Source organism: Thamnophis sirtalis, unplaced genomic scaffold (assembly GCF_051295495.1).
Source record: "Thamnophis sirtalis isolate CommonGarterSnake01/CBP01778 unplaced genomic scaffold, rThaSir2_p1.2 scaffold_6, whole genome shotgun sequence".
NCBI lineage: Eukaryota > Metazoa > Chordata > Lepidosauria > Squamata > Natricidae > Thamnophis > Thamnophis sirtalis.
In genome coordinates this window covers 102,307,559-102,321,149 of record NW_028261386.1, presented here as the reverse complement: position 1 = coordinate 102,321,149, position 13,591 = coordinate 102,307,559, and the positions used below count along the sequence as shown (strand labels likewise).

The 13,591-nt window shown below is 41.0% G+C and overlaps 1 protein-coding gene across 1 annotated transcript; it reads right to left on the bottom strand.

Moving 5' to 3' along the window:
• Positions 1-2,645: 2,645 nt before the first annotated feature.
• Positions 2,646-11,749, bottom strand: LOC148045138 (amine sulfotransferase-like). The gene is made up of 6 exons (XM_087718605.1): positions 11,590-11,749; positions 10,857-11,065; positions 9,781-9,907; positions 5,474-5,568; positions 4,541-4,721; positions 2,646-2,935 (listed from the first exon to the last, which is right to left on the bottom strand). Exons 1-6 carry the CDS (start codon positions 11,729-11,731, stop codon positions 2,775-2,777), a joined length of 915 nt encoding a protein of 304 aa, XP_087574731.1. The 5' UTR covers positions 11,732-11,749; the 3' UTR covers positions 2,646-2,774.
• Between the last annotated feature and the right edge of the window lie 1,842 nt (positions 11,750-13,591).

The window sequence follows — 13,591 nt, the reverse complement described above, 5'->3', positions numbered from 1 at the left end:
GATCATCTTTAACTAGGGTTGGGGTTTTTTGCTTCAGGTTTGTATCTGACTTTTCCCTCTCGTGCGTTCCTTCTCTGCTCTCTCTCTTTCATGCCTCTGTTCTTCTCTTCTGTTTCTTTCGTTATGTTTTGCAGTTTCTTCCTCTTGACTTCCACTTTCCAGTTTCTCCTTGCTTCCTTTTTCTATTTCTCTCTTGCGGAATACTTCATAGAATTTCTGTGCATCTTCTGTATTTTCTATCTTATATCTTTTTCCTTGCCAAGATAATAGAACCCCTTCTGGTACCAACCATCTGTACATTATTCTGTTTTTATTTGACTGGTTTGTTAAGAATTGGAGAGGAACTAGAACGTGAAGGTCAAGAGGAAGAAACATCAGAACATAATGATGATCAAGAAACAACAATTATCTCGATAAATTTGAATGGACTGAATGCTGGCATATAGACTGAATGAAAGGGGCAAAAAAAAAAAAGAAATGATATGAAATTATATGGGATTGTGGAAATACCATCCCCAAGAAAACATAAATCGATGTGTTTATGTGTGTAAAATAAAAACTTTTAAAAAAGAGTACTTTTACTGGTTATGAGTAGATAGCAGCTAAGCAAAGCAAGATCTGAGGCAAAAACGTGCATAATCATAGATATCAATATATGACCCAACTCCCTCCCCCTGGTAACCCCATTCCATAGTCCAATCCGCACAACCCTCAGGTGTCATGTGGGTTCCACCTTCAAAAAGCATCATCAAGTGGGTATACCGGACAGTTGGCCTTGGTGGGCACATTCACTATCTCTAGCATGTGCAGTAGATGATGAGAACAAAACTCCCTTTTAACAATCACTCCTGTACTTAAGACTTCCCCTCCCAAATACCATGCCTCCCCCTCCCCATTTCAATAATAGCCGAAAGCAAGTAGCGAAGCAGAGGCGGACAGTGTGTTACAATTATTTTTAGTATCTATTCTGTGGGTGTGGCCTATTTTGTATGAGTGACTTGGCAGTCATGTGACCGGGTGAGAGTGGCTTGGCAGTCATGTGACTTGTGGGCATGACTAGGTGGGTGTGGCCATGTGATTGGGTGGGCATGGCCAACTCGATGTCACTCACATGGAGGAGCACCTTGCCTGGCTTCTCATTGCCCCTCCCCTCCCAGCTAGTCCTCGCCTCGTTTTGCATGTTATGGTGGGGGAGGAAGCATTTTCAAAGTCATCTCCCCCTTGATACTAGCCAATAAGATGAGATTTTGCTTTCAGAAGACCGCCTGATGTACATTTCCAAATATTATTTATCATTATTTTCTTGGTAACAGTGAGTGGAGAGGTTTAAAAGAATAACAGAGTTGGAAGTGACCATGGAGGTTTTCTAGTCCAACCCCTGCTGAAGCATGAGATGAGACCCTATACTATTATGGACACATTTCTTCTTAAAACCTCCAGTGCTGATATACCCACAATTTCTGAAGGCATCCTATTTATTTAATTGTTCTGTCAAGAACTTTCTCATTTCTAGGTTGGATCTGTTTGATAGGTTTACATCTCACAGATCAGTTTCACAGTTACTTCCAGTTGAGCCAGGCACCACCTATTCTATACATTTTTTCTTGCCTGTGTAAAATTTTACTTTACTCTCAATTCAATTGCATTTTGGTGAGAAATTATGTTCTACAGTGGTATTCAGTTTACTACAATGGTTTTTGCAAACTGCATTATAGCTTGAAGAATACACCCCTGCTTATACTGATAAAAATATTCTTTTTTAACATTAAAGCTTATAGTCAATCAAATATTTTCAATCCTACAATTGAAAACACAGCATTTTCAAAGCAGTTAGTGGATGTTTTGCCATTCTTACTCTTCTCCTTTAATTAAATCTTTCTGCTTTATTTATTTTTCTCCTCCCCCTCAATTTTTTCCTGCACTGCGGCTAGATTCAGTGTTGGCAATACTGGGAGCCCTCCCTTCTCCCTCAGGGGGTGTAGCAGATCGGATGTGCAGCCACCCTTTCTTCCAATTGATGTGTGGATTCCATTTACATAACGAGGGTAAGCCCAGTATGAAAGGCCGGTCCATTCCTGGTAGGACAATAAAACTTATTGTCTCCTGGTGATTTCCCATCAACATGTCTATTGGTTCAGTCACAAAATGGGCACGGCTCCCCCCAGCTATAGAACCGTCTAACTGGCAAAAAGCAATGTTATACCAGTGGGACAGTGTCCCAGCGGAGCTGCTCAGAAGGAAGCCACCAGATTCAGTTTTTAAGGTACTTCAACACAGAGGAAAGGGCCTTCCGAGCACCTCCGCTGCAAAGAGTAGGCAGAAAACTTTGGCTTCTCTCTGCTGCAGCATTCAACATGGCTGCTTTTCTCCTTCTTGGGCTCAGGCACACAGAGCAAACATGAGAAGGAGGTGAGAAGAAGCCAGGTTGAATACTAGAAGACTTGGCCAAACTTTTCTGTGGGTTCTGTGGGCATGGTTTGGGTGGGTGTGGCTTGGTGGAATGGTGTCACCCCAACTTGCCGTACTCCCACTCAGTCACATGAAGCCCTCCACCAAGCCACACCCACTGAACCGGTAGGGAAAAAAATGAAACCCAACACTGCTCAGGTAGCTATAGAAATCTAAATCAATAAACAAATGCTGTACAATGTTTAAAAATAATGAAGAATTTAATGTTACTCTGTCCTATGGTCCCTGCAGAGTTGAGAATTGAAAATTACAAAAAGACCATTCTTGGAAGGTCATCTCTGATTCAAGCCATTTGAAAGTTTATATCACACATTATTTTCATCCACTGAGCTGGAAATAGGTTCTGGATCCTCCTGAATATCCCAGCAGAACTTGAAGGGCAGCTTTTCCATCCTCTCCTTAAAGACACAGTCAAATCTTTCACTCTGGGCAACAGTCATGAGATTCTTCCAGTCCCCAACAGTGCCTGGGAAACAATGGTTAAAAATATCTTAACAGTTTTCATATTCATTTTATCTAGAGGCTATTTATGTCATCCTGTCACCAAAATGGTCATTCTTACGCATTTTTCTGTGACCAAGTTTGTGTTTGAATGTATATGCAGTCATGTAAACAGGAAGTATACCCTGCTTCTGTTCCATGGTTTTTTGTCTGAGAACATAGTAAAAATCTGCTCCTTAGCAGTTCTTAAAAGTAAATACAACCTCAGATGAGCAAAATGACAGTACACCATGTCGTGATTTATTTTTGAAAAAGAAAACCAAAATGGAGAAGCTGTGTATGTAAAACTTAAGATTCCATAATTTTGGAAGAATTTTGGCCCACTATTCTTTACAACATGGCTTTGGTTAATTGAGGTTTCTGAGCATCTGTTTACTTGTTTCACTTGAGGTCTCACTGTAACATTTCAATCAGGTTGACGACTGGACTTTGACAGGCCATTGCAATACCTTAATTCTTTTCCTTTTCAGGCATTCCGTGGTATTTTTGCTGGTGTGCTTAGGGTCATTGTCCTGTTGCATGACCCAATGTTGGCCAATCTTTAGCTGTCAGACCGCTGGCTTCACATGTGACTCTGGAATACTTTGGTATTTAGTGGAGTTGCCGGACAATTCAGTGAGTGCATGGTGTCCAGGCCCTGTGACACAAATCAAGCCCAAATCATCCCCCCTCCATCACCATGCTTGATGGTTAGTTTAAGATGTTTGTGCTGATATCCAGTGTTTGGTTTTTGTCAAACATGGACCTTTGAATTGTGGCCAAACGTCTCCACTTTGGTCTCATTCGTCCAAAGGACAGTGTTCCAGAAGTCTTGTGATTTGTTCAGCTGCAACTTTGGAAACCAAAGCTGTGCTGCCATGTTGTTTTTAGAGGCCTCTTCATTACTTTAGTCATGGAATTAATGATCTCCCAGTGAGGTTCTAAATGATGTTGAGTTCACCCAGTTGGTTCAATGCTTAAGAGATTATCCTTTCCAGGTTGAAAGGATTAGTCAGTGACATCACTGTTTCCAGGGAGATGCCCCGGGAGAGGTGCTCCTTTCAAGTTCCCAACAAGGTTCTAGAGTGAATGACAGGAGCTCACCCCACCACGCAGCAGCACTTGGATTTCAAACATGGGCTTGCTAACTTTCAACCCAACGTCCTAACCATGTGACTCCCCACACTCCTGGTGGGCGAGATTACCCAAGGTAGAGAGTGAAGAGGTTGTGTCTCCACCGTTCTAAAGTGGTCTGTATGAGATAAAACAATTCCATTCCCGAAGAATCATTACATTGTGCAACCAACAGAATGATCATTGAAACAGGTCAGATTATATCCACACCAGAAATTTGGTAGGGTGAACAGGAGAACACCAATATTGGCACAACTAAGAAAAGCTTACGGCTGCCTCAAATGTAGGCTGCTGATGAAGGAAACACAACATCATGGAGAGACCCCAGAAAGTGAGACTGTTGGCACATATCCATACCACTTTATAAAGCACCTTTGAAGTGAAGGTGACAACCCTGGTTTCAGATGAAGCCTGGCACATTCCAAAAGTCCCAGAGTATGAATTATTACTAATCTACCTTTGCGAAGAAAGTTTCCTTTGCTGAAATCTAGAATCCCAGGAGGCAATAACGTGTAGTTTGCTCTAGAATCCACCTTCATGTTATCAAATGTCGCTTTATACACCACCTCATCCACCTCCTTTTCAGTTAGTTCTCTTCCTAGGAAGTTGCATATTTTCAGTACAGAACTTCTTAAATCCTGTAATTTGATAGAGCTTTATATTAGTTCATCTATAACAATGGAGAAAAAATTGTAATTTTTTGTTTATATCTTCGGCAAATTCTCAATTTCTTCGTTATACAGTATCTTGCATATTAAACTTTAATTATTTCCCTACTGAAAAAATTACTTTGGGATAAAGTAATTTTTAAAATGAAAACTGTACATAGAAGCAATATGAATGAATTAAAAAAAGAAATGCTTCTTTGGGACTTCTGGTGAATGTTTTCATGTTTTCTTGGCTGCATCAGAGGCTGGCCAATTCCCAAGCAAGTTTTAAAACTTCCTCTCTTACATATGCCCTTGAGTTGAGTTAATCTCTTCTGATCCAAATATTATGGAAAATATGATATTTATATTGATATTGATATTCATATTCATATATATATTTACATTTATACTTATAGTTATAATACAATGCAATGCAATACAATACAATACAACATAATATAATAGGCTCTGGCTAAGATTTTTCTGATTGCAGGTACATTGTGCTAATTGGATTTTCCTTACCTATTAAATAAGTCTATCAAAAATTGGATCGGCTTTCTTTTGCTGAACTCATTTAGCAGTTCTCTAGGAGATCACAAAAATAACCAAGATTGGCTCTGTGTTCACCTCTGCTATTCCCTATTGGAATAAATTATTTACACATCCCATCATTTCCAAAGCTTTCTGTGCTAAATGATTGATCATATTGCAATACATAACACAACACAAACACATCTTACCTTTTTCATTTCTTCATAAGACAGGAAGAGAATATTGAAATCACCCTTATGAGCACACCAGCCTTCTACATGGTCTAGCCATGAACTACAAACCACTGATAGGAGAGAAATGAGTTACATATAAAGATTAGTGCTTGAATTTCCCCCACAACTTTACGATCCTGGTGGGTCTAAAGATCAAAGTATGATAGTTTAAGAAGAGGCTACCTTAATATTTAAACAGTAATTTACATAGAAATACAAAACACGAACTGTAAAACACTTGCTTTTTCTTTATATTTTTCCTTACTCTAAAAAAATGGAGCAATACTCAGATGAAGAAAACTTGTTAATTCAAAACATTTTGGCTGGACTTCAAAACATCTCAAAAGGACTTGGGAGATTTGACAAGAAATGGGACAGACTATGGGGTATCACAAAAAAAGATGATGGGGTTACAGCCCCAGAAATTAAAGAAGTGAATGAAAATACAGAAAACAAAGATAAGAACTCAGATGAACTTATAAATGGAGTAAATGTGAGTGAAAGTGGAAAGAAGGGAAGTTGGAAAAGTGACTTTGATAATTTGGTGTTCCACCCCAAACTCCAAGATGTAGGAGAAAAAGGAGTGAAAAAGATGGAGGTAATAAGACAAATCTATTCAAAAACAAACCTCACAACCAAAGTTAAGCTTACATTAATCACAACTCAAGGGCAACAAAACCACATGAGAGATCATTTAAGCTTCAAAGTGTGGAGAGAAGTCTTAAACCCTGGACAGGTTCTGGATACAGAATTGACACAACAACTGGTGGGAGATGAAAGACTATTTTGTTACTGGAAAGATACTGGTTAATAATGCCAAATGATGGAAAAAAGTAGTTAATTTTTGATGATTATTAAGTATAGATTTTATTACCTTATAGATTGTTTTAGATTACCATTGAATATTTATCCATTAACATAAATTTACTATGATACTAATAGAGAAATAATAACTCTAGTTAGGATAAATAACCAGGCCATAGAAATGCTAATGTACATTCTGGGTGATTGTCAAGTGAAAATGTTAATATCTCTTAGATTGTCTTAGATGTCTAATGTTTATTTTCTTAGCACGTAATTAACTAATTTGGGATTGAGGGAAAAGTCTTATAAATCTTATTAATAAATCATTTTTTAAAGACGGTTATAAAGTTATAATATTGTGTGGGCCTGGATAGGAGAGGTGAGATAATTAGTAAATAACCTTTAGTTAGCTACAATAGTAACAATAAATGTTAATGGACAATATTTAATGATACATACAGGTGTGTTACAGGGGGGAGGGGAAATGCTTAGATTAAGGTGACCAGATTTTCAGATTGGTAAAAAGGGATACCTTTGACCGGGGGGGGGGCTTGATTAAAAAATTTTATACGGAGCAACAAAAATTTTCATACAACGCAAAAATAGTATTGTAATATTTTTTTTTATTTCAACATAACTACAATTTACATATATAATACGTTTATTTACATTTATATTTATTAAATATAAAGCGAAAGTTGTTCGTAGTGGGAGGAGCTCGCAGCCCGCTGATATCTTGTGCATAAGGGGTGGGGGAGACGGGGGATCCCAATCTAGGAATGAGCTGTCAAGCCAGACAAAATGCAACCCCTTCCTTCCTCCTCCATCACTAACAGCTGGGGGCTCAGGAATCGGAACGAAAAGCCAGTCTGATCTTGGCATTGCAAACTCACACACATAACCACCGCTTCCCCCCAACAAAAAAAAGCAGGATTATAGTTAGCCGAGTAATTTAGAGGCTTCCACTGTTCGGTTCCGTTTTCCTTAGAGGACTTTGCAAGACCCTAGTCCTTCTCGAGTACTCTTGCGCTTCATGGCCGGGTCATCCCAAGCGCGTATGACCCGGAGCTCCCCGCGCCTAGCTGCGTTGCGCACACGCGTGGGCATTCAAGGAATCCTGCATTTTTTTAAAAGGTTCCAGATCCTCTGCAAACACCCTACTGCATCCCGGCCGTCTTCAATGCAAGGGCAGCGAAGGGCAGCCAACAAGGACGAGGCTCTGGGGGGGGGATGTCTTTGATTGTGGGGAGGGGGTGGTGGCGGGAGGTCTTCGTGCACAGCCTGAGCCAGAATAATTTGCACTTTTGGAAATTGCGCTGTTCAAGGGAAACCCGTGTGACTATGGGCATTTGGTTTTTCAAAAGTGCGGCCGTCTTTCTTGCCCGCCTGTCTGTCCCCCCCCCCCACCAAACACCTTCTTAAAAAGGATTTTTTGCTCCAGGACTCTTCGCCCGGTTCTGGATTCATCAAGGAAACATCTGTCTGGATTGTGTTTCTGGATATGGGGAGAGGGCATCCAATGCTGATTGTCCTGTGCGTTGCCCTCCCACCCACCCACTGTTGGCTGTGAAATACCGTCTCGTTCCATGCCACCCGATCCGGGGTTCTGTAAAACTTCCAACTTGCCCGGGTGAGTTGGCCGTGGTGCAGCTAGTGGTGGGCAGGAAGGATTTAGGTGGCAGGCATCTGCGAGGGGGTGGTGGTGACATCTTCAGCAGTGGAGCAGAGGCGCAGAAGTGCCAGCAGCCGGGCAGCCTCCATTGGGCAGATGGAGATTAGAAGCGGGGCGGCTGCTGGGGCTTCGGCTGCTCCTAGCTCCTACGCCACTTGTTGTCTGCTCTTCGCTGCCCTTGCATTGGAGATGGCCAGGATTTTTTTTTTTAAAAAAAAAACCTGGATTCCTTGAATACCCACACGTGTGCGCAACGCAGCTAGGCAACGCAGCTAGGCGGGGGGAGCTCCGCTTGGGATGCCCCTCCATAGCCGGGTCATCCCAAGCGGAGCTCCCCCCGCCTAGCTGTGTTGCGCACACGTGCGGGCATTCAAGGAATCCGGCCGGATTCCTTGAATGCCCGTGCGTGTGTGCCACGCAGCTAGGCGCAGGGAGCTCTGGGTCATGCACATTTGGGATGACCCGGCGAGGGAGGGGCAGGGCAACCAGCTTGCTGTTGAAGACGTACTGGACGTGGCAGGGCAGGGCTCCGCGGCTGGGAGCAGCTTCTGGCAGCTCCCGGGTGGCGATCCCACCACCATCCACTCGCAGCTCTTCCTGCCCGGACACCCAAAGCCTCCCAGTCCGCCCGGGGCGAGTCAGCTGCAGTGCAGCCGGTGGTGGGCAGGAAGGCTTCTGGCGGCTCCCAGGCAGCGATCCCACCGCCATCCGCCCGCTCACTCACTATGCTACCCCAACTGTCACTTACTCTGGGTGAGTTCGGAGAAGCGGCGGCCCCGGGAGTCAGGAGACCTGGGACAGGCTGGGAAGCAGACGGAGCCGGAAGGGGTCCTGCGGAGGAGTCTCTGGCCGCTGCGCTTGCCTCGCCCGCCGGCCCCCGAAGTGCGCGAGGGATGCGGAAAGGTGCTGCTTCCAGACCCCGCCGAGGGCCACACACACAGGTGGCTCTTTTCAGAGAGGCGGAGGCTTTCCCACGGCTTGTCCGGAAGTGGGGCTGGAAAAGCGAGCTCACTCCCCCGCCCATCTCCCCCGCCCATCTGCCCGCTCACTCGCTACGCTACCCCGCCCATGTGAGCAGCAGAGGATGGGTCGGGGAGCAAGTGATAGAAGAAGGCGCCAAAATTAAGCGGGATCTTTTGGGAATGGCCCGGGATGCGGGAAAAATTATGATAAAGCGTGCCTGTCCCGCTGAATGCGGGACGTCTGGTCACCTTAGCTTAGATATATTACTTAACTGAATTAATTTTAGAACATGTCATAAAGGTGCAATGATATTGGAGATCTATTGAAATTGCAAATGAACGCCAGTAGGTGGTTGTGTCTTCTAATATAAATGATTCTAGTTAAAAACATGTTTAAACAATGGCAAGCAAATGAGAATTATGGAATAGTAGGGATAGTAAAATACATAACTTTTCTTTCTTGACTTAAAATTATAACATGATTTGAATGAAGTATATGTAAGAACTGTGGAAGAAACGCACAGAATATATTTGTAACCAATTGATACGCTTTCAACAAGATGTAACGAAAGATTATTCTTTTTTCTTATTTTTTTTTTGTTTAACTAAAACAATAAAAAAATTTCTTCCCCCCAAAAATGAATCCTACAACTGCACACTTCCTACTGTAAAATATTTGTGTACAGTTTGGACAAATTACTGGACGAGTATAGAGAATCATTATTCGTTATGTAAGGAGAAAGAGTGGATTGTTTGCTCTTGGTGGGAAACGGATTGAAATATATTTATAGTCTTTATCCAAAACAAAAATGGACAAAATATTGTCATGATCAAATTCTTCTTACCTTTGCCAGCCAAAAACTTCTCAAAAAGTATATCGAAGTCTTTTGGGGTTTCTGTTTTGACTATTAATTTTTGAAAATGGTAGCTAGAAACCAAGATATCCTTTGGATTTCTAAGCACATAAATAATCTGTAAGAGAGAGATGATAATACCTAGTCAAAAAAACCAAGAGAAATAGAAGAAAAAAGACAGATTGACAGCAAAGCGTACAGAGAGTTCATCATGTAATGTTCATACATTCATCTAACAGGCTCCATTCTATCACGGGATCTCAAAGCTCATTAGCAAAACCCTGTTTGAGAGCCTTCCAGCAGTCCACCAGGATTGGGGCCAACCTTGACGTGGAGGAATGGTTTTCCATATGGCAGACAACACAGAAGAAAAGGTTTTCCTCATGGATCCTGCCTGACAAATCTCCCTAGCTGATGGGACCCCGACATGCTTTTCCTGCTGGACTTGATGCAATGCATAACTGTAATTGGGGAGAGGAGATTCTTCAAATAACATGTTCCCAACTGATGAAGGAATTTAAACATCAAAACCTTCACCATAGAAGCATACAGGTTAGCAATGCAGTTTCCAAAGCAGAGGTGTAAGGAATGCAGTTCTAGAGAATAGACCAATGCCCGTTGTGTCTGCATTTTGCATCAGTGAAACTTCCACTGACTAGGACATGAGTGACTGAGAGTAGAAATTGTGCAAAGGGATTTGAGGGACAAAAATAGCACCCCTCAACTTGACGTCCTCCAGATATGTTAAGATTGCAACTGGACATGCAACACCAAGTGTTATGATCTACCTGGGTGTGTCACCTTGGGAAAAATAAGTTTAAGGGGTTTGATATTCAGTTTGGTTGTTAGCTGTTTCTGCTGGGCATGACCTTGTGATATTAACACTGTTTGTTTGTGTTTCCCCCCCCTCACACTTCAGAATTTGCTATTCCAACATACTGGAACAATATAATATTTGTTTGTGCACTCTTGCCAATTTGTTAATAAAACGTTCAGACACAGAGCTAAACGAAATGAATCCAGGCAGATCCCCACACTAGCTCACAAGTTAACAAAACATGTCCTACTTTTGCTCTTCTTTTTCGTAATCCTTTGGGTACCAAATAGTAGGGCAGATGGGAACAAATGACACGAGGTGATGGGCGACTAGGTAAATCTATATGGAATATATTATAGTCCAGAAATGGTGCTCGGTCAAAGAGGGTTATATTTTCAGTTCCATCTCGGTGACCTTTATAAACAATCAAGCTGACAATATTCTGAGTCCATATTGTTCCTGCAAATAAGGAATAATTAAATTAATTCACCCATTATTATTTGGAGAAAGTTGAACTTATGCAAATCCAACCTTCCTATCAGGGAGAATAGCAAATGTTTCAGATATGCATAAAGACAATTAACTGTACTAAAATTCACAGACTAAGCTGATGGATGCATGAGAAAAAAAATAGCTATTTATTTGCACATTTATTTCTAAAGTGCCTTTTTTAGTTTTAGAACTAACTCAAGGTGGCAAAAATACCTAATGTTTCTTCCTCCTCCTGTTTTCCTCACAACAGCCCTGTGAGGAAGATTGGGCTGAATGAGAGTGACTAGCCAAGGTTACCAATGTAGCCAATGTGGAGTAAAATATAAACAATGAAAGTAGAGGTTTACCATCTTATTTTCCCTACATTTCCAGCTTCTTATAAAAAGCTAAATGTTAAAATCTGGTTATAGAGCAACAGCGTCACAGCAACCAAATCACCGAGGAACTGAATAACAAATTTAACTTTTCTTGGAAGACATATTTGAACTTACCAGATTTAGGATAAGTGATTACGAATATATCGTCATCTCGGATTTCAAAACTGTCCAGTGAATCTAAATTTTCAGGCGGGGACGAACTAATTGCAAAATAGACTCCTTTGTATTTATATAGGGACTCATCCACTGGCTCCATGTCGTCAACTATTGATGTAATAATAGAGCAATTATCAATACTGCCTACATTTATGGTCCATATTGTATTAATTCAGTTCCTTAAAAATCATGAATCCTGCTAACAGAAAGGAAAATTATATATGTGTATGTGTGTGTGTTATTAGATTAGTTTCCTTAATTAATTCATTAGTTCCATGAACTCAATTTTCATTGATAAATGTTTCCATTGCAAAGAGTAAATTTGCTGTTCTTATTGGAATCTAAAAATTCTGTGTAGAAGAGAAAGTTTTAATTACAATGTTAAAAACATACAAATTGCACTTCTTTTCTTACCTTACCTTATCTACATAGACTCTGACAGTCACTCATGTCATGTCCTTAAGCCAGCTTATTTGCAATGGTTTGTCAATGTTCTTATACTCCAGTAGAGTGCGCAAATATTTAAGAAGGCTGATCTTTAGTCAATCATTGTGTCAGCAGAACTTCTGTATTTCAAAAATGAGCAAGGGAGGACATCAAACACGATTGAGTAATAACCTAATTTGGAAAAGTGTTGCAGTAAAAATCAGCATGTTTTAAAAATACAAAAGCACTTCTGATTTACATGCCAATTATTTGTAATGTATCATTATATGAAGAATTATAGATTTACCAATAGGAGATGCAGCCACAACGATGTTATTGCATTGTTATTTTCATATCTGAATCCCAATTTCCATATATAAATTTACATAAGAGTTGTTATATTATTGTCCCCCTCCAAAGGGAAGAGTACCTCATTATGGGGAAAACCCCTGCATGAAATATGTTTTAGGCTATGTAAGGAATTATTTTATTGCGCAATGTTGCAATCTTTAATTGAACTTCATGACCTCGATTTGTGTGGACACTGATGACAGCTTGTTTTCTGCAAATGCAGCCATGGTCAATACATTTAATTGTTAATAGTTGTAATGATGTTGTCTATCCTAATTTTGTGTAGCTTCTCATTTATTCCAATAGATGCTGGCAAACTTTTGGCTGGCACTTTAAACTTTATCAGTTCAGATACAATGGTTGCAGAAACAATCTGACCAACATAATCAATAAGGGATCAGAAGGCCATGATAAATAATTTCTATATTATTGTCAGCTTCCTGGATATTTTCATATAGAAAATTGATGGGATCTACACCAGAGGTGGTGTTTCACCCTTTCGCCCAGGTTCAGATGAACCGGTAGTGGCAGCAGGAGGCTCAGCCCACCCACCCAGACGTCATTAGGGACAGGCAAGCGCGCATGCGCTCCCGCTTCCAAAGCGGTAGTGAAGGTAAGAGGATTTCATGCCTGGTCTACATCATTGTGACGGTGGAGGTGGTTTGGGTGGTTTGGTATATGTGTTTTCAGTATCAGAGGTTTGATCAAAAGCTCTCATAAAATCCAGGGGTTGTCTTATTATGCTTTTCCAAGCATAAAAATTCAGGATGGTTCAGTGGTTAGAATGTGGTATTGCAAGCTAATTCTGCCAACTGCCAGCAATTTAATTGTCACTGCGGTGGGTGGAGGAAATATGGGTTTTACACTGTTTTAATGTTGGAAGACACCTGGAGGCACCCTATATGAGCTGGGTGGCTATATGAACTTGTTTAAATAATAAATAATATAATCTGATGAGACGCAGGGTTTCCCCCCCTTTTTTTTCCCCAATGTCAACCCCACCCCAACCATGAGGTGCCAAGATTTGTAGTATCCTGAACATGTCAGCCTTCCAAAAAAAAAACCTTTACAAACTTGATTTTCCCTTTAGGAGTTGGGCTAAGATGATATATCAAGCAATATATATCTTTAGGTAAGTGGAAAATATAATAAATGGTTCTAGCTGTTGCGAATATGTTGATTT

What these genes read in the sequence shown, in the direction of transcription:
- LOC148045138 (XM_087718605.1), bottom strand. Translation starts at nt 11,731, where the DNA reads ATGGAGCCAGTGGATGAGTCCCTATATAAATACAAAGGAGTCTATTTT. An exon ending in GAAGTTTTTGGCTGGCAAAG is followed by an intron (nt 5,569 to 9,780) that starts GTAAGAAGAATT and finishes CTCTCCTATCAG; the next exon opens with TGGTTTGTAGTTCATGGCTA. An exon ending in AGGAAACTTTCTTCGCAAAG is followed by an intron (nt 2,936 to 4,540) that starts GTAGATTAGTAA and finishes ATTGTTTCCCAG; the next exon opens with GCACTGTTGGGGACTGGAAG.